Here is a 21,189-nt window from a genome sequence, read left to right on the forward strand (position 1 = left end):
TACTAATAAATTACTTAGTTTGATCCCATGTACAAAGATAACATAACAGCATCTTTTGAAACACATTTCAAAGAACATATTTTGTATTGCAAATTAGGTATCTGTCAGTTTAGAATTACAATTTGTTTCTTAGTCTTCATACTTCAGTGGCAATATTTTCTCTTTGTACAATTATGGTAGTATTACAGATATGCCCCCATTTCAAATGGATGTGTTAAAACACAATCTTAAACTGGCTTCTTTATTCCAAACAATATTTCATACTGAAAATGAAGAAGGACCCAACAAATGTAGAATTTATTATGATATAGTTGACTTATGAGTTAAATCTCAGTATTTTATTAATTACTTTTAAAGTTGCTATTGCAAAAATACTAAGGATTTTTAAAATTTGGAGCCCTGGTGGCGCAGTGGTTAAGGGCTACGGCTACTAACCAAAAGGTCGGCAATTCGTATCCACCAGTTGCTCCTTGGAAACCTTATGGGGCATTTCTACTGTGTCCTATAGGGTTGCTATGAGTCGGAATCAACTTGATAGCAATGGGTTTGGTTTCAGTTTTAGGTAGAAGTATTACTGTTTTACATAATTTAACGAGCCTCTTGTTACTCAAATAAAACATTAACTTTTTCTGTCCTGAGCGATGATTGCATATCTAGAAAATTTATGGGATAAAATTTGGAAGAGGAAACTAGAACCTGGCTTCATTATGCCTAGAAACCAACCACTCTGATCTTTTCCTTAGATCTTGTATACTCTCCCACTGTCTTTGACCCCAATCTCCCACCCTGTGTTCAGCACCACTTCTACTGTAATCCCATATAATATAGGCTATGGAAAGTTAATAAACTCTGTCATATTTTCAGTCAAATCGAAGGGAAAATATCACTGTATTTCATCGGATCTAATAAGCAATCAATTTAAGATACATCTCAGTTTCAGAGATGTTAAAATGTTAGGGGGAAATCCATCTCAGAATCGATGAAATACAGTATCATGCATTTCATTCTAACTTTATTGGTGATATCAGAGCCTTTGTTTCTGATTCTCTTAAAGTTCTCTTACCTGTTATATACAACAGAGATCTCAACTTTTTTTATTCTGGTTTTTTAACAATATATGCAGTGTCTTTACTAACTATATATACAGGTACTGGTATGCTGTGAAGGAGCCCTGGTGGCACGATGGCTGCTAACCAAAAGGATGAAGTAATCAATTTGGCTAGAGTAGAAGATTCACACTAGAATGTATTTGGAAGTCACTGCTCTCACAGGGATCACAATAGAGGGTCACAGACAGAGCTGGAGAAAAATGTTGACCAAAATTCTAACTCAAAAAGAAAGGCCAGATTTGCTGGCCTGACAGAGACTAGAGAAACCCTGAGAGTATGGCCCCCAGACACCCTTACAGCTCAGTAATGAAGTCATTCCTGAGGTTCACCCTTCACCCAAAGATTGAACAGGCCCATGGAACAAAACAAGACTAAAGGTGTGCACCAGCCCTGGGGTAGGGACTGGAAGGTAGGAGGGAACAGGAAAGCTGGTAACAGGGAACCCAGGGTTGAGAAAGGAGAGTGTCGACATGTCATGGGGTTGTTAACCAATGTCATAGAACAATGTGTGTACTGTTTGATGAGAAACTAGTTTGTTCTGTAAACCCTCATCTAAAGTTCAATTAAAAAAAAAAGTACTCAGAAGTAAAATAGAGTATTAGTGCCAGATTAAAGACTGTCAACTTTGTCTGTGATGGTACATCACTAAAGATCTTCTTAGCAGGCAGTAATGAGTGTTTTAAGAAGGTTCATCTGCCAGTTATTAAATGGCTATTGATATAGTCTTGCTGAGTAGAAATACGGTCTGAATCAAGAATTGAAAAAATACAGATGCAAAAATCATTGTTAGGGAAGAAAAGACATATCATGAGGAAAGAAAGAGAGCAGCCAAACATGATTCCTGACTAGTAGAATCATGGTACTGGTACAGACATAGGAGAAACAGGTTTATTAGACCCAAGTTTTTTAGAGCTTTTGAGTTAGAGCTGACAGTAAGGTATGTAGGTAGAAATATCCAACATCCAGCAAGCAGCTAAGAATGTGAATCTAGAACTCAGAGGAAAGACTCACATTCTCAGAACACGGGAAAGAGAACATTGCAGAGGAACCCAAGATAAGCTTGGGAAATGCCATCATCTGAACAGTTAGAGACTTGAGTGGGTGGGGACCTGAAACAAATAAAGCGGTGTCCCAGAAACTAAGAAATCAAAGATTTTAAATAAGGAAAAGGAAGTAATCTTTAATGGTGTCAACTGCTATGGAACTGTCAAGTTCACTTGTAAAAATTTGTAGGTGCTCAAACAGATTTTTTGGATGGTAAGTCTGGTGTGAGGAGGGAAAGAAGAGCCAGGGAAACCCTGAAAAGTAACTAGGTTTATTGTGCTCACAGTTCCCAGAGGCAGGGAGGCACAACACACCATGATGCAGGGCCACACAGGGGTTGCACCCAGAGAAAAAACCCAAACCAAACCCACTGCCGTCGAGTCGATTCCGACTCAGCGAAGGTAACAACAAATTATAGGAAAAGGCTTATGTGTGGCAAGCAGGGCAGGGTTAGCTAGGTTTTTCTGGTTTCCTGGGGAATAGGCATTCTTGAATAACTCTGCAAGCTCAGGGGGTATAGAGGGCTGTCCTGAGTTGTTAGGTACCTGGCCCTGGGACAATTAGGGTGGGTGCATAGTGGCCCAGGAATGTGAGAACCTGATGAGGGGAGTGGTTGGAGAGTGGAATTAATCAGCTGCTGAAGAAGGTGAACGGACTAGCCTCCAGCCAGGGCCTCAAAGCAGTCAAGACAGCATTTTTTTTTTTTTTTAATTGTGCTTTAAGTGAAAGTTTACAAATCAAGTCAGTCTTTCATACAAAAACCCACCTTGCTATGTACTCCTAGCTGCTCTCCCCTTAATGAGACAGCACACTCCTCCTCTCCACCCTGTATTTCCTGTGTCCTTTCACCTAGTTCCTGTTCCCCTCTACCTTCTCATCTCGCCTCCAGAGAGGAGCTGCCCACATAGTCTCCTGTGTCTATTTGAGCCAAGAAGCTCACTCCTCACCAGAAAATGATACTGTCTTACAGTCCAGTTCAGGCCCTGTCTGAAGAGTTGGCTTCAGGGATGGTTCCAGTCTTGGGCTAATAGAGGGTCCAGGGACCATGACTTTCAGGGTCCCTCCAGTCTCAGACCATTACGTCTGGTCTTTTTTATGACAATTTGAGTACTGCATCCCACTGTTCTCCTGCTCCATTAGGGATTCTGTTATGTTCCCTGTCAAGACAGCATTTTAAGAAAATTATATTACAGTAGATCATTTGTGACATTTGGGAACTCTATGGTTTACAATTGCCTCTTGTCAGGTATAGTTGTAGGAAATATGTATCCAAGACTTTTCACCATGTCTTAGGCTAGACTTAATCCCTTTTGCATTCCTGCTTTTAGGGGCGGGAAATGAAGATCAGTCTTAAACAAGTTTCCATAAATCTCGGAATTTTCCAAGACATACTACCCAGCTTTGAATAAATGAAACCAGAGGTAATCTGCAACTAAAGCCATGAACTTCAGTTTTCCTAGGAGGGGCTAAGGCAGTGGTTCTCAACTGGGGTGTGATTTTGCCCCCCAGGGGATTTTTGGTTGTTACAAAAGTGGGGGGGGGTGATGGGGGGAAGGGAGGAGGGAAGACTGCTAGCATCTAGTGAGCATAGGCAAGGGATGTTGCTAAACAGCCTAAAATGCACATGACAACCCCCTTCAACAAAGATGTATCTAGCCCAAAGTATCAGGAGTGCAGAGATTGAGAAACCCTGGGCTGAGGTGATCGGAGAGGGTTTCCCCCTTACCATACTTCGTAATCTTCCTACTACCTACTGTAGGTTTTTGTTAAACGTGAAAACAAGCAAGGCACCAAGCAAAAAATATTTTAGGCAATGCTTAGAAGGCAATCCCACATGTCAAGAACCAATGAGAAAACGTAGTTCAGTGCGTACCTTAAAAGAAGCAGAAGCTTGGGGTGCTGCTTGACTCCCCGAGCGCTCCAGAAAGCCCATGGCTCCTCGATTCAATCTAGACAAAACCTTGAGCAAAGAGCATGTAGGGTGACATCCATGGGAAAGCCAAAAAGAGACTAGGAAATCGGGACCAGAAACCTGTAGATCTGGAATTTCTAATCCCTGGGCAATCAATCTCATACAGCTCGTTAACGCCCTCCCTTCCACTCATTTACAAGAATAACTTTTAAGGTACTGGCCCTAAAAAACTAATAAAATTTATGCACGTTCTCCGCACAAAAATGTCTTCTTGCACAAGAACATGCATACATTTTCTGGGGGCTTTCGGGCCCAGCAATCTCTTTAAGAATCGCCTAAGAGTTCAAATCCGTCCGGCCCAAGGCAAGCGGGAGGGGCGGGGTAGCGCGGGCGGGGCGAGGCAGAAAGGGCCGGGGCGGGGCATCGCGGGCGGGGCGGGGCAGGGCGGAGCACCGCGAGCCAAAAAGCGCTCAGTTTCCGCCTACAGTCCCCGGAAATCCTGTGTCACCGGGCGTCGGAGGCGTAGGAAGTGCTTCCTGGGGGCCGACGAGGTCACAAATCATGTGAGGGCCGCTTGGGGAGGAACCTGTCTCCTAGTGTCCCTGAAGTGCCCGCAGAGAGAACCCGGGCATTCCCGGGAGCGGAAACCCAGGTAACTGGCGCCACTTTGCCCGGCATAGGGACTTGTGCCCGGGGATAGCGAGGGAGGGCTGTTGGTGGGGGAAACGAAGGGGGAGAGGGCACCACTTTTCCTAGCCTTTGGGCCCAGATCTCGGGGTGGTGGTGGTGGAGTGGGCTGAGGTAAGACATCCCGGATTCCCGTCGAGGTCTTGGGGAACACCTACTCCTTCGGCCTCTTTGGTACGGTCCTAGAGCCGCGGAGTCGGCTGGGGGTGGAGAAGGCGAGGAAGCTTCGAAGGAATAGTCACCAGAGGTTTCTCTTCCAGGCGTGGAGATTGATCCTGCGAGAGAAGGGGGTTCATCATGGCGGATGTGAGTTGACATTCTTACACAGGAAAAAAGGAGAGGGTGGGAGTTTGGAAAGGATACTGGGCGGGGAGAGGTAGAACTCCCCATGTACAGACCTTTCTTTTAGGCGTTCCTCCCGATTTTTTTCCCCTAGGGTCTGGAGTGGGAGACTGATAAGAATGGATTTGTGGGGTTCTGAGTTTCTGTCCAGTATGGGGTTTGAGGAGAGACTCTTAAGATATGCTTGAGGGTGAGAAGATTGTATTCTCACACCCCAATCCTGTGAACATCAAAGAAGCCCTGTGTGTTTACCATTTGAGCTTCTAAATGATGGTCTGCAGTCTTCCCAATCACTGTGTGGTTAGTAGGACATGTGCACTGAATGCTTTACTTTCCAGTAACCAGTCATGATGTCTCACTTGGGATTATTGTGACAACTTGAAATTCCTCTTTAGCACAGCAGTAAGACCCAAATTCCAAGCTTAGGGGACTTAATTGTACTAGTTACTGAAAAGTGCAGAGAATTACTGATACTAATGTTTATATTTTACATCCTGTTATCTTGCCGAATATTCTTCCAAACATTGAGTATATACTAATTTATTCTTATAACAACATTTAGAAGTAGGTACGATTATTATTCGTCTTATAGATGGTGATGCAAAGCCACAAAAAAATAAAGTAACTCACCCGGGGTTACACAGCTAGTAAGTGGTGAAGTCAAGAGAACAACGCTGACAGTCTGGCTCCAAAGGCTATATTCTTATCCACCACACTGAATGGTCATTCAACATGAATACAAATCCAGTTTTTCCTTTTAGGTTGCAAGATTATATGGTTCAAAGATTTAGGAACTTTTTATGCCTTTACCCACCGCTTATTTTTTTAGTACCATCGGTTATATTTTTGAGACCTTAATTCTTCACCTGTAGTCAAATCACTAAATATTGAGCATCTGCCTTGGAAAAGTTGCTATGATAAGGGCTATGGGTAAAATAAAGATGATTAAGGGATAATTCTTTAAGGGTTTTTAAGATTAATAGAGGAATAGGTAAGTGATCATAGATATGCATACATAATAGTGTGAAAATTGAGGAAAGGATTACATCTGGTTTTTGTCTATCAGAAAAGACTATTTGGAATATTTGATGGTTGAGATTTAGCTCTGAAAGCTGAGTAGCATCTTTTTTTTTTTTAAAAGTAAAATCGAGAGCAAAGTATTTCTAGTAGCGTGAATAGCATAAACAAAGTCCAAGAGTTAAGAAGGGAGAGGTGTGTGTGGAGAAACTGAGTCGACCAGCTTAGTTGGAGCTGTGGATATGTATGAGGATACAGAACTGTAAAATTAGACCTAGACTATGTTGTAGAGAACCTCAAATGTCTAAAGAGTTTGTACGTAATCCAGTGAAAGCTGGAGGGCCATTCAAACCTTGGCTACCCAGGGAATACCTCCAGCCCAGGCATCAATATTATTAAAGCTTCCCAAGTAATTTCTATAGCAAGGTTGAGAACCACTGCAATAAGGCTTTAGAGAAGGAGAATAATATGATTGGCGCAGTGTGGAATAGGATAGAAATGGGAGACGAGAATACCAGTTGGGAGATTAGTGCAAGTCATAAATAGTAAAAGAAATAAAAATAACAGTGTCTGTGGAAAAACAGGAAAAGATCAATTTAAAAACATTTTATTTGACAAGTGATTTAAAAGTGGCAAACGTGAATTAAAGTTAAATGTTAACTCTTGGTTTCAAACCTAAAACCAGGGGATTGGTAGTGCCATTAGTGGAGAGAAGAAGAAATTGAGGAAATCTGGATTCAGGGGCAACAGGATGAGTTCATTTCTCTGTGTGTGTGTGTATTAAGATGAAAGCAAGGTAAGCTGGTAGCGATGCATTCAGGTTTAGACAATTGTAGGTATTAGAGGTTCTGAAGAATAGATGGTATCTGATTCATCTACATAGAGGTCTTAATTGAAGCCTAGATGGTCATTTTCCCCAGATGAGAGATACGAGGAGGCAAAATAAAGTAGTCTTCCATTTCTTTAGTTCTGATTATGATTTAGGCGTCTCTGGGTGGTGCAAATGGTTAATGCACTCACTGTTCACTGAAGGGTCGGTGGTTCATTTCCACCCAGAGGCACCTCGGAAGAAAGGTCTAGCGATCTACTTCTGAAAAATCAGCCATTGAAAACCTTATGGAGCACAGTTCTGCTGTAATACAATGGGGTTGCCATGAGTCGCAGTCAACCCTAGGGCAACTGGTTTTGTTATTTTGGTTTAATTAACGTTTCATGCTTAAACACACTTTGTGTTGTCATTGTAATCATCTGAGAATCATTAAAAGTGATATTAGAAAATCTTATTTATAAATATAGCAAGATAGTCATATATTCTCAAGCAAACACAGCAGTAGCAACAGGATATACAATAGTATGGAAAGTATAATCTGATTTTACGTGTAATGTAATTTTTGTTTTCTGTTACCAGGTATGCTAATCACTTTATATGCATCTTCTCAATAAACTGTAACAGCAATCTTATTAAATAGGCTCTATGAGTATTCTTACTTTATAAGTAATAAAATTTAGGCTTAGAGAAAAGGTTACTTAACTTATTCCAAGTCACACAGTTATTAAGTATCAAAATCAGAAAAAGAAGGATAAAGTACAAGCAGGAATTGTTATGAATATGATTTCAAGTTCCTGAAATGTGGATAGGATAGTATCCAGAAAACCATTGGAAGATACATTATTATAATATGGCTTTTTAATATTTTTCTCTTTTAGGACCTAAAGAGATTCCTGTATAAAAAATTACCAAGGTAAAAAATTAATTTGTTACTGAATATTTTTATGTAGGTAATATTTTGTTTCTATTTTAGACTAATATCACTATGTATGTATAAAGTGTTATTATTTCATACTTTCAAATACCTGACTGTAACCTTAAGTGAGTCCAATGATGTCCTTTGAGTTTGCAGGTATGAGGCCTGAAATAGTCACCTGGCTTTTCTGAGGTTAAACAGCTGGTGGATGCTGGAAGGCTAGAACTCACATTTCTTGTCGCTTTAGAGTTCTTTCAAATATACTATGATAACAGTTTATTGAATTATACTTTGAAGTAGTTACAGTAGTTTCAAGGGAAGAAAAAAAGCTAATAACCTGCCTTTACATTTAATACTGCTTTTAAGACCTAATTGCTAAGTGTAGGTAACCCGAGAATGCTAGACTAGGGTAACAGTTCATGCTCGAAAAATCAGGAGACCTTTTTTTTTTTTTAACCTGTGCATAATCCATTTGCTGCCCCTTTGTATAAATTACGCTTTTATGTTAATGTCAGAAAACTTCCTTTTTGATATTTTACTGTTTCAAAGGACTTTGTCACTTCTGTTGAATTTCCTGTGTAAGGATGGTACCTTCCCTGACAGTTAAACTTTCCCTTACACCCACATCCATTTACAAATAATGTAGAATTCCTGACAGTTGCGGGAAATGAGAGAGAGGGATGTGAGTTGAGACATCCATTCTAACATTCTAGAATAAGATGATTCAAAATTGACGTAATAATCTTTGATTTAATATAGGAGAATATGTGGTGAGATTTTTTTTTTTAATTCTTATCTCCCAAATCTGTTTGACTTTTAAAAGATTTTAGATATCAGTTAATTCCTGTAGATAGAAAACTGTTTGGATTTTGCTTGTCTTTTTTGGTGTTAAGTTGCCTATGTTGACTTGTGTCCTTAACTACCCTAATTACAAAGCACTAGAAATAAGTAATATTTTCTAGTTTTGATTTGTCCATGTTTTTCTTCTGTATTCAGAGAGAAAACTGTTGAAATGTTAAGTAATTATTACCACTGATTTTCTGTTAATGCAATAAATTTATTTTTACTAATACTGGCAAACCACAAAGATAAGCTGCTGGTTCTGTTTTTAACTTAGTGGTTAGCAGTGCAGGCAGTTCTAGTTCTGCATGGGAGTGCAGGGCATAAAAATGACTGTGCAAGTTGAAAATGTGCAAAGCAGTTATAGTGATCAACAGTAGAAATTACAGTTGTTTCATATGATCTTTAAAATTATTTTTCCAAAATATTAAAAACACTTATTCTCAGTTATAAAACTAATGTGTATTTAGTATACTATAAAACATTGAAAACATTGAGAATTAAAGCGTTTTATTTCTTTGTAAAGACTTACCAAGAGTAGTTTGAACAATGCCTCCTCCTTGTCATAGGCCTAAGATAAGGAACAAGTACCTTTTCTATGCTTTGACAAATCGGCATACTCCTTTTTAAGTTTGGAGCCCTGGTGGTGTAGTGGTTAATAGGTCAGCTGCTAACAAAAACGTTGGCAGTTCGAATCCACCAGCCGCTCCTTGGAAACCCCATGGGGCAGTTCTACTCTGTCCTTATAGTGTCTCTATAAGTCAGAATCAACTCGATGGCAGTGGGTTTTTTTTTTTTTTTAAGTTTGGATCAGCTTACAGCATTTTATCCTTTGTCCCTTAATATCGTGAAATATCATGGAGATTTCCGTTAAAGTGAAGTGTTTTGATGGTGTCACTTCCCCTGAGCCATCTTCATCTTTTCAGCATAACCACATTCCGCATGTCTGTAGTAAATTTGCCTTCACAAAACTTCCTCTGGCTACAAATCTAGAGTCTAATGGCGACAGTGTCAGTGTTACCTCAGTCAGCCATTTTTTCTCTAAGTCCCTTTATATGCAATTCAGATTTCACATACAGCATTATCACTTTTCATTTCTGCCCTGCATTTTCATCTTTGTTAGCCAGTTCCCTCTTTCAATGATCCATTTTTGTAAAATGTTACATAGTTTATCACTGGGAGAGAAGGAGGCAAAAGAACTATATGCATTCTTATTCATAATTGCCAAAAATTGAAAGCAGCCAAGATGTCCTTCAGTAGGTGAGTGGATAGGCAGACTGGCACATCCGTACATTGGAGTATTATTTAGCAATGAAAAGAAATGGAGGAATCTTAAATACATACTGCTTAGTGAAATAAGGCACTCTGAAAAAACTACAAACTGCACGGGTACGACTCCAACTAGATAGCATCTTAGAGAAGGCGAAACTGTAAAGACAGTGAAAAGATCAGGGGTTGCCAGGGATTCTGGAGGGGCGGGGAAGGGAATGAAGATGAAACGCAGGGCATTTTTAGGTCAGTAAAACCATTCTGTATGTAATCGTGGATACCTGACATGAGTTTGTCAAAATCTATAGGACACTATCACAAAGAGTAAACCGTAATGTGAATTTGGACTGTAGTTAATAATATTATCAATGTTGGTTCATCAGTTATAACAAATGCACCACAAAAATGCAGGATGTTAATAGGAGAAACAATATCCAGGTGAAGGGGATACATGGGAACTCAAAATTTTTCTGTAAAGCTAAAATTGTGCTCTAAAAATAGTCTCTTTGGGGGAAAAAAAACCAGCTATATTTTAGGTCTTCATCAATAACCTGTACATACATGTTGATAATAGCCATTCATTCAATTTTAGGAAGAGTTTTGGCAGACACACAGTTTATAATACCAATAATTGAGTTCCTTTGGGTTCTTCTCCCCCCCTCCCCCGAAATATAATGAAAATTTCCATTACTAGTTTCAGGTGCATATTTTGAGAACATAAAATGTTTTATAATTTAATTTTTTTTTTCTTTCTAGTGTTGAAGGACTCCATGCTATTGTTGTGTCTGATAGAGATGGAGTGCCTGTTATTAAAGGTAAAACTAAGCACGTAAATACAGATGTCATATTTACTTTTGACTGAAAATGTATGTAATTCTATCTTGAGTAATGAAGAAGGAAGCATATAAAACCTATTTCAATAAGTTCAGTACATAGTCTTAAGTTTTAGTGTTTTGTAATTTGAAGACTGGATTGGAACCTATAATTTATTACATGTCAAGTGTCATGTTAACATAGAGAGTCTAAGCACGGATTTATCACAGGCCCAGTTTCCCGTTAATAACATTTACGATATAATATAAAACACTAATAAATCTGATGAGACTGTACATGTATGCAACTAGATATATATACACACAGACATACCTCCTCATTTATATTTTTTATCAGTTACTAGTAGTTTCAGGATAAATGCATATGTTTGAATCATCATATATTGATTTATTTAATCTCTCTTGATTTTCTGCTTCCTTACTAAAAATAGGTTCTCTTTTTAACTTTTAACTTCACATTTAATATTAATTTTAATCAGAATCTAACGAGACTAATTACCCTAATTTCCAACAATTTTTAAGTATACGTGATGTCACAGAGCCAGTCAGTATGGATTCAGTCCATTTTTACTAATTATTTCTATTACATGGCAGGATCATAATGGATGTTCGTAGTTTTAAGGCAGTTATATGACACACTGTAATGACTTCACCAGAGGAAGATTAAGTAATACTCTGCACCCTTTGTTCACAGTTTATTTTCCAGCTGGCTATCACATGAGTTGGATAATTTTAGACTTTAGAATTGAAAGGAAGTTTAGAGGTTACCTAACTTAGCTTTTAACTTTACAAGTGAAGATGTTCAAGTGCAGAGGGCCTGCACTGCCAGCCCAGAGTTGTGCATGAGTCAGTGAGATGTCTATATTAGAGCTCATCATCTCCTCATGTCATGTGGTCCAGTGAGCTTTTTAACCCACTGTAAAACATAAGTGACTTTGGATAAGTCACTTGACTTTTCTTGGTTCTGTAATGAGAGTCTGAGCAAAATAATATCAAAGAGATTTTCCAGCTCTAACCTTTTTTTCTAAGGAGCCCTGCTGGTATGTGGCTGAGGGCTCAGCTGCTAACTGAAAGATGTGACAGTCTCCTTGGTGACAGCCTTGGAAACCCCAAGGGGCCGTTCTGCTCTGTCAAATAGGGTCGCTATGGGTCAGAATCAACTCAACGGCAATGGGTTTAGTTTTGTTTTTTTAACATTCTTTCTCAGAATCTCTGTGTTAAAACCCTGAACTCTGCACTTACCAGTTTGTACAGTCAACTGCGTTCAGCCCTTTCAATGAGTGAGAGAAATTTAAAACAGGTAGTCAGCCACAGGATTTTTCAAATCTTTATGAGAAATACTGCTGTGAGTTTCATGAGAGCAGAGACCTCTGTACCGTTTTTCATAATTTCATTCTAGCTTTGCTTTCAGTTAACCAGAATACTCAGTATGTTAAATATACTGATTAATCTATGATTAAAGATGTCAAGAAAATTTAAACATTTAGTATTCTTTAAAAAAAAATTTGTGAGAGGCAGCATTGCTTCCCTTAATTATGGTTACTGAACTTCTGATGGAGCAATTTTTCCTACCTAAATTGAGGAAACCCAATTAATGACATTTTTAGTATTGTGACACAAAACATTCATGCTCAATTTTCTATGGGTTTATGGAATAAATGAAAAAAAAGTCTCTAAGTCTTCCACCTACCATATCTTCCACCTAATTTTTATTTAAATCACTTGTTTCTCCAGTGGCCAATGATAATGCTCCAGAACATGCTTTGAGACCTGGCTTCTTATCTACCTTTGCCCTTGCGACGGACCAAGGCAGCAAACTTGGACTCTCAAAAAACAAAAGTATTATCTGTTACTATAATACCTACCAGGTAAGTTCATGAATGTTAAATTGCTTGCTGATTTTAACTGTCTTTGTTTTACCTTCTGTATAAAATAGCTTGTGTTATAATTCTAAATTTTAGTTTCGGAGGGGATGGAACTTTAATTCCTAGCCTTCAGACCAAAGAATTGATGCCTTTGAATTGTGATGTTGGGGAAGAATATTGAATATGCAGTGAACTGCCAAAAGAAGGAACAAATCTGTCTTGGAAGAAGTACAGCCAGAATGCTCCTTAGAAGCAAGGAAGGCAAGACTGCATCTTACCTACTTTGGACATGTTATCAGGAGGGATCAGTCCCTGGGGAAGGACATCATACTTGATAAAGTACAGGGTCAGCAAAAAAGAGGAAGACCCTCAATGAGATGGCTTGATACAGTGGCTGCAACAGTGGGCTCAAGCATAACAACAATTGTGACAGTAGTCCAGGACCGGGCAGTGTTTTTGTTGTGTTGTGCATAGGGTCACTGTGAGTCGGAACCAACTTGATGACACCTAACAATAACCACAACAGCCGTCAAACCAGTTATGTTAAACTGTAGTAATTGTCTTCAGAATTTACAGCAGGTGATAATATGGAAAAGTATTTTAAAAGATTTAATAATAAAGTGTATCTTACCCTAAAAAGGAAGTCAGGTCACTTTTACCTCCAGTAGGTGGTGCCCTTAGCTAAACAATTGTGATTTCTCAACTGACATAGTTTCTTGTTTTTGTGACAGATAAAACTTTTTCATCGAAAGTCAAATGATAATTGCTTTAAATTTGCTATTGCTGCTTATTCCTTCATTTGATTTGAAATGTACGTATACTAATTTTCTTCCCCGTTTAGTTATAGGGAAGAAATTAAATGTTACGTATCTCTTGATCTCCAACTGAATTTTCTTTAAATTAATCCCTTCTGTTTTAGAGCAGTGTTTCCCAGAGTGTAACTCATGTACCACTGATGATATACAAATAATAATTTTAATACTTACGTATTTTAAAGTGTATTAGGAAAAAAAAATAACCACTACGTCTTTAATTTTCCAGACCTTACTTACATTGAAGCTAAATTTTTAAAAAAAGTAGTTGATTTTAAAATATATATATACTGTTAGCACAGTGGTACAAATGTGGCAGACAAAATCACAAAGATGTAACTTCCTGAGTGACTAAAATATATTGCTTTTAGCCGTTTAGTTGTCAATATTAATTGAGCCCCTATTATGCAGTTGGCACTCTGCTGGGCTTTAGAGGTAAAAAGAAGAAAACTAGGCTTACCTTAGAAAGCTTTCAGGCTTCCAGTGGTGTTAATGTCTGTGAGAGTGTGGTAAAATGAGTTCCTTTATGTGGCCTTTTGACTTGGTTCTTTGGAAAAACAGCTTGAGAGATTTTTCCCCTCAGCTCTGAGGAGTTACCTTGCCCTAGTTTTCTACTCCAGAGGGTTTCTTTCTTTAATCCAGATTGATTAACATTTCCTGGGTAAGTTGTAAACAACTTGTGGTTTAGTACTTTTTGTCTGGCCCTGGACTGCAGCTTCCCCTGTGATTGATCTGTTTTACACACCTTGCAGGGATTGGTCAATATACTTATGGAAATGAATTATCTGTGGCCTGTTGAGAGGGGATTGCTCAGTTCGTGGCCCTGATGGGAGGGCCATGCCTTGAACTTGATCAAGAGTTTGTTTATATATGCACCCAGCCCCACAGAGGCTGGCAGACAGAAGAAGAAGGAAGAAAGACTATGAGAGGCAAGAAAAGAGAAGAGGCACAGAGAAAAGAGCTATAGCATGGGTCAAGGGCTGTAGCATTGAAGAGAGTGAGAGGCCCAGAAGGGGCCATGCGGCGGAGTTGGTGGTGATGGCAGAAACTTGCTGTTAGGAATGTAGCCAGGAGAGCTGATCAAAACTGCTACCTTGGTTTATGAGCAGCATCAGTTAGCAGTGGAGAGGCAGAAGGTAGGGGGCTGAAGGCAGAGAGGCCTGTCCTTGGGGGATCAAGAGGAGGCCTGCCCTTGGGAGCTGACAGGAGGCCTGCACAGCTGAGTGGTGGCGCATGCAGCAGAGAGAAGGACCTGCTTGATTGCATGACTTAAGAGGAGCTGAGAGCTGTCCTGCACTGAAGAAGGGAGGGATATGCTTTCCATTCAGTGGAACTTTCCAGACTTTACCTACATGCATCCTGATCCTCATCCTGAGTTGTGGTCTTTTGATCCTGATCCTGAGTTGTACCCTGTTACTTTCTTAATAAACCACTGAACTCTAAATATGGCTGTGAGTTTCTGTGTGGCCTTTGCAATGAATTATTGAACCCAACAGAGAAGTAGGGGATGCTGTGGGGAGGACAGCTGCTGTCAGAATTGATAAGAAGGTTGGAGAATGGAGGTATGCCCGATCTCCACCTCATGGAAATCAGCTTTGAGCTGATGTTGATTCTCACTATCCTACTAAAGTTAGGTTCTGATGCTACTACTACTGCCATTTTACAAAGAGATAATCAGTGTCCTGTTTTTTGGAAATGCTTATTTTCATCTCTTTCATGTTTCATGTTAGGCTAGTATCTTGCACATCAACCTTTTTAAACCTTTAAAGATTAAGATATTCATTTGAGTTATACAACCTTTTTAAAACACAACATATAACGTAGATTTTATTTTCTTTTTAGGTGGTTCAATTTAATCGTTTACCTTTGGTGGTGAGTTTCATAGCCAGCAGCAATGCTAATACAGGTATGTTTTAATTACCTTAAATACAGCTCTTAATTCTTAATATTACTGTATCTGAGCAGTCTAATACAACAGGAATGGTAGATTCAGAGTCACAAAACCAGAATTCACGACAAGGTCCACTGTCTTTTTTCCTTGTTTTCAGGAAAAGGGAAAGCCAGTTAACTTGTTTGAGTCCTAGTTTTGCTATCTGTATTTTGGAGCAAATGTGTGCTTTCTCCTTGTAATGGGGTTATTTTATATTCAATGACGACAGTAAGGGAAAGTGATTTTTTTTTTTTAATACAAAAGAAAATTAAATGCTGTCTCATCTTTGGCCAGTGAAAACCTTATGAGTAGCAGCGGAACATTGTTTGATGTAGTGCTTGAAGATGAACCCCTCAGGTTGGAAGGCACTCAAAATATGACTGGGGAAGAGCTGCCTCCTCAGAGTAGAGTCGACCTTAATGATGTGAATGGCGTACAGCTTTTGGGACCTTCATTTGCTGATGTGGCACAACTAAAAATGAGAAGAAACAGCTGTAAACATCCATTAATAGTTAGAACATGGAATACAAGAAGTATGAGTCTAGGAAAATTGGTAGATTCCAAAAATTAAACTCATAAAGATCGATATCCTAGTCCTTCATTAATGGTATTGGCCATTTTCAGTCAAATACTCATATGGTCTGTTATGCCAGGAATGACAGATTGAATGGGGTTGCATTCATTGTCAAAAAGAACATTTCAAGATCTATCCTGAAGTACAGCCTGGTCAATCATAGGATAATATCCACATGCCTACAAGGAAGACCAATTAATATGACTATTACGCACCAACCAAAGATGAAGAAATTGAACATTTTTACCAACTTCTGCAGTCTGAAATTGAGGAAAATGCACCCAAGATACATTGATAATTAACTAGCGATTAGAATGTGAAAGTTGGAAACAAAAAAGGATCATATGGAAAATATGGCCTTAGTGATAGAAACGGTGCTGGAGATTGCATGATAGAATTTGGCAAGACTAATAACTTCTTCATTGCAGATACCGTTTTTCAACAACGTAAATGTTGACTATACATGTGGATCTCTCCAGATGGAATACGCAAAAGTCAAATTGATTATATCTGTGGAAAGAGATGATGGAGAAACTCAATATCATCAGGCAGGACAAGGTCAGGGGCCGACTGCAGAACAGACCATCAGTAGCTCAAATGCAAGTGCAGGTTGAAGCTGAAGAAAGTTAGAGCAAGTCTGCAAGAGCCAAAATACGAGCTTGAGTATATCCCACCTGAATTTTAAGACCATTTCAAGAATAGATTTGACACATTAACATTAGTGACCAAAACCACACGAGTTGTGAGATGACATCAGAGACATCGTGAAGAAAGCAAAAAGTAATTAAAAAAACAGGAAAGAAAGAAAAGACCAAAGTGGATGTCAGAAGAGACTCTGAACTTGCTTATGAACGGAGTAGCTAAAGCAAAAGGAAGAAGTTAAGAAGTAAAAGAGCTGAGCAGAAGATTTCAAAGGGCAGTTCAAGAACACAAGATAAAGTATTATAATGATGTGTTTAAAGACCTGGAATTAGGAAACCAAAAGGGAAGAACATGCTCAACATAAAGCTGAAAGAACTGAAGAAAAAATTCAATCCTTGAATTGTAATATTGAATGATTCTATGGGGAAAATACTGAACAATGCAGGAAGCACCAAAATAAGATAGAAAGAAGATACAGAACCACTGTACTGGAAGGAATTAGTTGATGTTCAACCATTTCAGGAGGTAGCATATGATCAAGAACCAACGGTTATTGAAGGAAGAAATCTAAACTACACTGAAGGCAGTGACAAAAAACAAGGCCCCAGGAACCAGTGGAATACCAATTGAGACGTTTCAACAAATGGGTGCTGCAGAGCTGGAAGTGCTCACTCATATATGACAAGAAATTTGGAAGACAGCTACCTGGCCAACCGACCGGAAGAGATCCATATTCATGCCCACTCCAAAGAAAGATGATTCAGCAGAATGCGAAAATTATTGAACAACATCATTAATATCACACGCAAGTAAAATTTTGCAAGGGGATGCTGCATGGTTTAAAATCAGGAAAGGTGTGTGTCAGGGTTGTGTTCTTTCACCATCCTTATTCAGTCTCTATGCTGAGCAAATAACCTGAGAATCTGGACTGTATGAAGAAGATCGCGGCATCAGGATTGGAGGAAGACCTATCAACAACCTGTGAAATGCAGGTGACAAACCCATGCTTGTTGAAAGCTAAGAGGACTTGGAGCATTTATTGATGAAAGTCAAAGACTGCAGCCTGTAGTATGGGTTACACCTCAATGGCAAGAAAACAAAAATCTTCACAACTAGACCAATAAGCAACATTGTGATAAATGGAGAAAAGATTGAAGTTGTCAGGGATTTCATTTTGCGGATTTTGGATCTGCAGTCAACCTCCATGGAAGCAGCAGTCAGGAAATTAAATGCTGTATTGCGTTTTTTTTTTTTTTTATTTATTGCGTTGGGCAAATAATGCTGAAAAAGACCTCTTAAAGTGTTAAAAAGCAAAGATGTCACTTTGAGGACTAAGGTGCACCTGACCCAAGCCATGGTATTTTTAGTTTCCCTCATACGCGTGTGAAAGTGGACAGTGACTAAGGAAGATCAGAGAAGAATTGATGCCTTTGAATTATGTTGGCAAAGAATATTGAATATACCATGGAGTGCTAGTAGAATGCACAAACCTGTCTTGAAAGAAATACAGCCTGAATGCTCCTTAGAAGGGAGCATGGTGAGACTTCATCTCATGTACTTTGGACATGTTACCAGGAGGGGCCAGTCCCTAAAGAAGGACGTCATGTGTTTGGTAAAGTAAGAGGGCCAGCGGAAAAGATGAAGACTTTGAACCAGATGAATTGACACAGTGACTGCAGCAGTGGGCTGAAACATAGCAACAATTGTGAGGATGGCACAGGGCCCCACTGTGTTTAGTTCTGTTGTACATGGAGTCACTGTGAGTCAGAAATGACTCAGTGGCACCTAACAACAACAACGGCAATCTTCAACTCTTGAGTGCTACATCTTGCTCAGGTTACCACGTTAAGGAAACAAAATTATCAAGGGCAAGTTCAGTTCCTTGGACAGCATGTCCCCAGGTTATGAACGCCTGACTTGACAAGTTTTTCATCATAATCACCTTTACTTGCTGCACGTGCAGCTTTTAAATCACTGAAAAGACTTGGAGCCTTTTCTTGCTCTAAAGTAAGGCCAGATAAGAACTGTGCACACCTGTTCTGACTTAACAACTTCGATTTAAAGGCACAGTTAGGAATGGATCCTGTTCATAACCTGGGGACTTCAGGTAGATCAGTCCTTTAATTTAGAATTTTTAAATCTTGAAAGACAGCAGACAAGATGAATTGATTGAGAATTTAGTTTTAAAGAGTGCATGTAGGATGAACACATCAGCACTCTTCTCTTTTTTTAATTTCACTTTCTTTTTATGACATTTTATTGTGTTTTTGGTGATCGCACACTTCTTGAGGGCTGAAGAATTTGAGAACAAACACTAGGAAGCTTTATGTGGAGGACAGTAAAGTGCCATCATATACAATACCCAGCACTGGATATTTATATGTAACATAATGACAGTACTTAGCTGAGTTGTAATTGTTTACTCCTTGTTGGTTTTAGTGGAATTTATGTTAAGCTCTATCTCCTAAGATTTGACAGCTATTTAGAATTGTGACACCTTTTTTTTTCTTTCCAAGCAGTTTGAAGAGTTCTAATCCTAGCTAGATCACTGAAGCCTGTCCTCTGATTCCTCATCTTTAAAATGAGTTTAGATTTGATGTGATGACCTGTTCTCTTCCATTTTCAAACTTTTTGAATATCTAAAATACTGTATGTGAAAACACTTTGTAAATTACATAGGATAGCGGTGGTGGTGACATTTTTATGTAAGTGTATTAAAATTCAGTTGTGCTAAATCACTGAACATTCTAGGTTGTCAATTGTTAGAAATTGTGATATATATAGAATGATATTTTAGTGTTGTATTTAGAACTGGCCCTGAGAATGCCAGGCACTTTTAGTATTTTCCTGTGAGACAGAAGAATCTTCATTTGTTTGGGCATGAAGCAAGGCACTAAGATGTATATAGCCTTTCACTCTGGTAAAGAGAAGCTAGATCTTCTGATTTAAAAAATTATTTGTCTTCCTTATGCTCCTACCATTCATCTTTAAAGTTATTTTTTTGCATTTAAAATACCCATTTATGCCTTGTCTTTGTTGAATTGGTATAATAAATTTCTGATTATTCTTGTGTTCAAAATCAAAGCAGTCTATCTTTCTAGCTTTTGATAGTTCTTTAAAATTTGCTCAGGAAAAAAAAAGTATGCCTTCTTTAGTAAAAATCATGTGTATTTCTGAATCAATACAGATTTTGAAACAGTAAGGTATAAATCAAGGTTTTTCTTTTCTTTTCAAAACTAACAAAATCATAGTGACTATAATTCATTCTGTATCTTCTAATGCACACTTTTCATCTCTCTAATAATGATAAAAATAAATTTCATAATAAATATGACTTGATTACTTTTTTAGAATTACAGTATTTTGTTTTAGTTATGGGAAAATAACTGTCTCATATACTTTTTAGTAACTAAATTTTGGACAAGAAGGAATTTAATTTGAAGAGTTTTTCAGGAACACTTTTCTAACTCTCATTTTGATAATCTCTTTGTTTTAGGACTAATTGTCAGCCTAGAAAAGGAACTTGCACCATTATTTGAAGAATTGAGACAAGTTGTGGAAGTTTCATAATCTGCCAGTGGTCTCGATGTGTATCTTCATTATACCAGACACAATATCAATTCAGCAATCTCTAGACCACAGTAGTTCTTGTATCCGCTTTTCCATCTTATACTAAAGAAAGAACCTATAGGTATAATTTCTGGACAGATTGATTGTTATATTTCCTTGTTTATGGTCTTTTCTTATTTAGTGAGATCTAGGAATACCACAGAAATGGTTCAGTCTATCACAGCTCCCATGGAGTTAAGTTAGTTCAGTCAACAAATAGGGATGAGATTCTCTTCAGTGGATCAGAATCAAAATGGTACATCGATCTACTTGAACCATTAAGTGCTCCTATTGTAAAATATGCCAGGCCTGCAAAATGAAGCAGACCCTTTTTATTGTGAATAATAATGAGGACATATTTTTCTTCATATTATGTTTTATTTCTTTGCATTGAATGTGAGGGAAATAAAATGGCTTAGCAAAAGTAATAAAATCAGTACAATCACTAACTCTCCTATGTATATATTATTTTACAGTATAGATGGCTAGTACTAATTGATTCTTCTCAGAGGGTGCTGTTCTTTACCTAAAATTCAAGTTATAGCTAATGATTGCCCCCTCCACCCTGCTATCTATAACCAGTCAATCAGTGTTATAATGTTTGTGTGTTCTTTATAAAATCTGGATGTGATTCATTATCAGGCTGTTTACAATATTGATATGTATGTAAACATAATACAGCCTTTTTTCATACATGAGTATAAATAAAATAGTATTTTTAAAAGTATAGTTTGAGCACTACATAGGTCTTTATTTTCCCCAGACTTCTTTCTTCCAAAAGTTTACAGAACATAATTAATTTACTTTTTCAGGTACATGAATAAGTAGGAAGTGTGCCTTGTCGGTGTTAATTTGGAGACTTTTTTACCTAGCGTAAACTGTCAGTTAGAAAATACACCTCATCCATGAGCGTAACATTCAGGAATTCAGTCCATTATTTGAGGTTGTTAATGTCCTCC

The 21,189-nt window shown here is 38.3% G+C and overlaps 1 protein-coding gene and 1 long non-coding RNA gene across 2 annotated transcripts in view; one reads left to right on the forward strand and one right to left on the reverse strand.

Moving 5' to 3' along the window:
* Window positions 1-4,406, reverse strand: part of LOC126076933 (uncharacterized) — a 63,958-nt gene extending 59,552 nt beyond the window's left edge. The window contains exon 1 of the long non-coding RNA XR_007517625.1: window positions 4,027-4,406. This is a non-coding gene — a long non-coding RNA (uncharacterized LOC126076933). The remainder of the gene's footprint in view (window positions 1-4,026) is intronic.
* A 156-nt stretch (window positions 4,407-4,562) lies between these two features.
* Window positions 4,563-20,955, forward strand: LAMTOR3 (late endosomal/lysosomal adaptor, MAPK and MTOR activator 3). The gene is made up of 7 exons (XM_049885648.1): window positions 4,563-4,717; window positions 5,013-5,058; window positions 7,819-7,853; window positions 10,722-10,780; window positions 12,533-12,666; window positions 15,318-15,381; window positions 20,118-20,955. Exons 2-7 carry the CDS (start codon window positions 5,050-5,052, stop codon window positions 20,189-20,191), a joined length of 375 nt encoding a protein of 124 aa, XP_049741605.1. The 5' UTR covers window positions 4,563-4,717; window positions 5,013-5,049; the 3' UTR covers window positions 20,192-20,955.
* The last annotated feature ends 234 nt before the right edge of the window (window positions 20,956-21,189 follow it).

The sequence above is a fragment of the Elephas maximus genome, chromosome 5 (genome assembly GCF_024166365.1).
Source record: "Elephas maximus indicus isolate mEleMax1 chromosome 5, mEleMax1 primary haplotype, whole genome shotgun sequence".
Taxonomy (NCBI): Eukaryota; Metazoa; Chordata; class Mammalia; order Proboscidea; family Elephantidae; genus Elephas; species Elephas maximus.

Excerpts from the sequence above, each read along its gene's own strand:
- LAMTOR3 (XM_049885648.1), top strand. Across the intron at positions 7,854-10,721 it reads CTGTATAAAAAATTACCAAG|TGTTGAAGGACTCCATGCTA; the intron begins GTAAAAAATTAA and ends TTTTCTTTCTAG. Across the intron at positions 10,781-12,532 it reads TGGAGTGCCTGTTATTAAAG|TGGCCAATGATAATGCTCCA; the intron begins GTAAAACTAAGC and ends TTGTTTCTCCAG.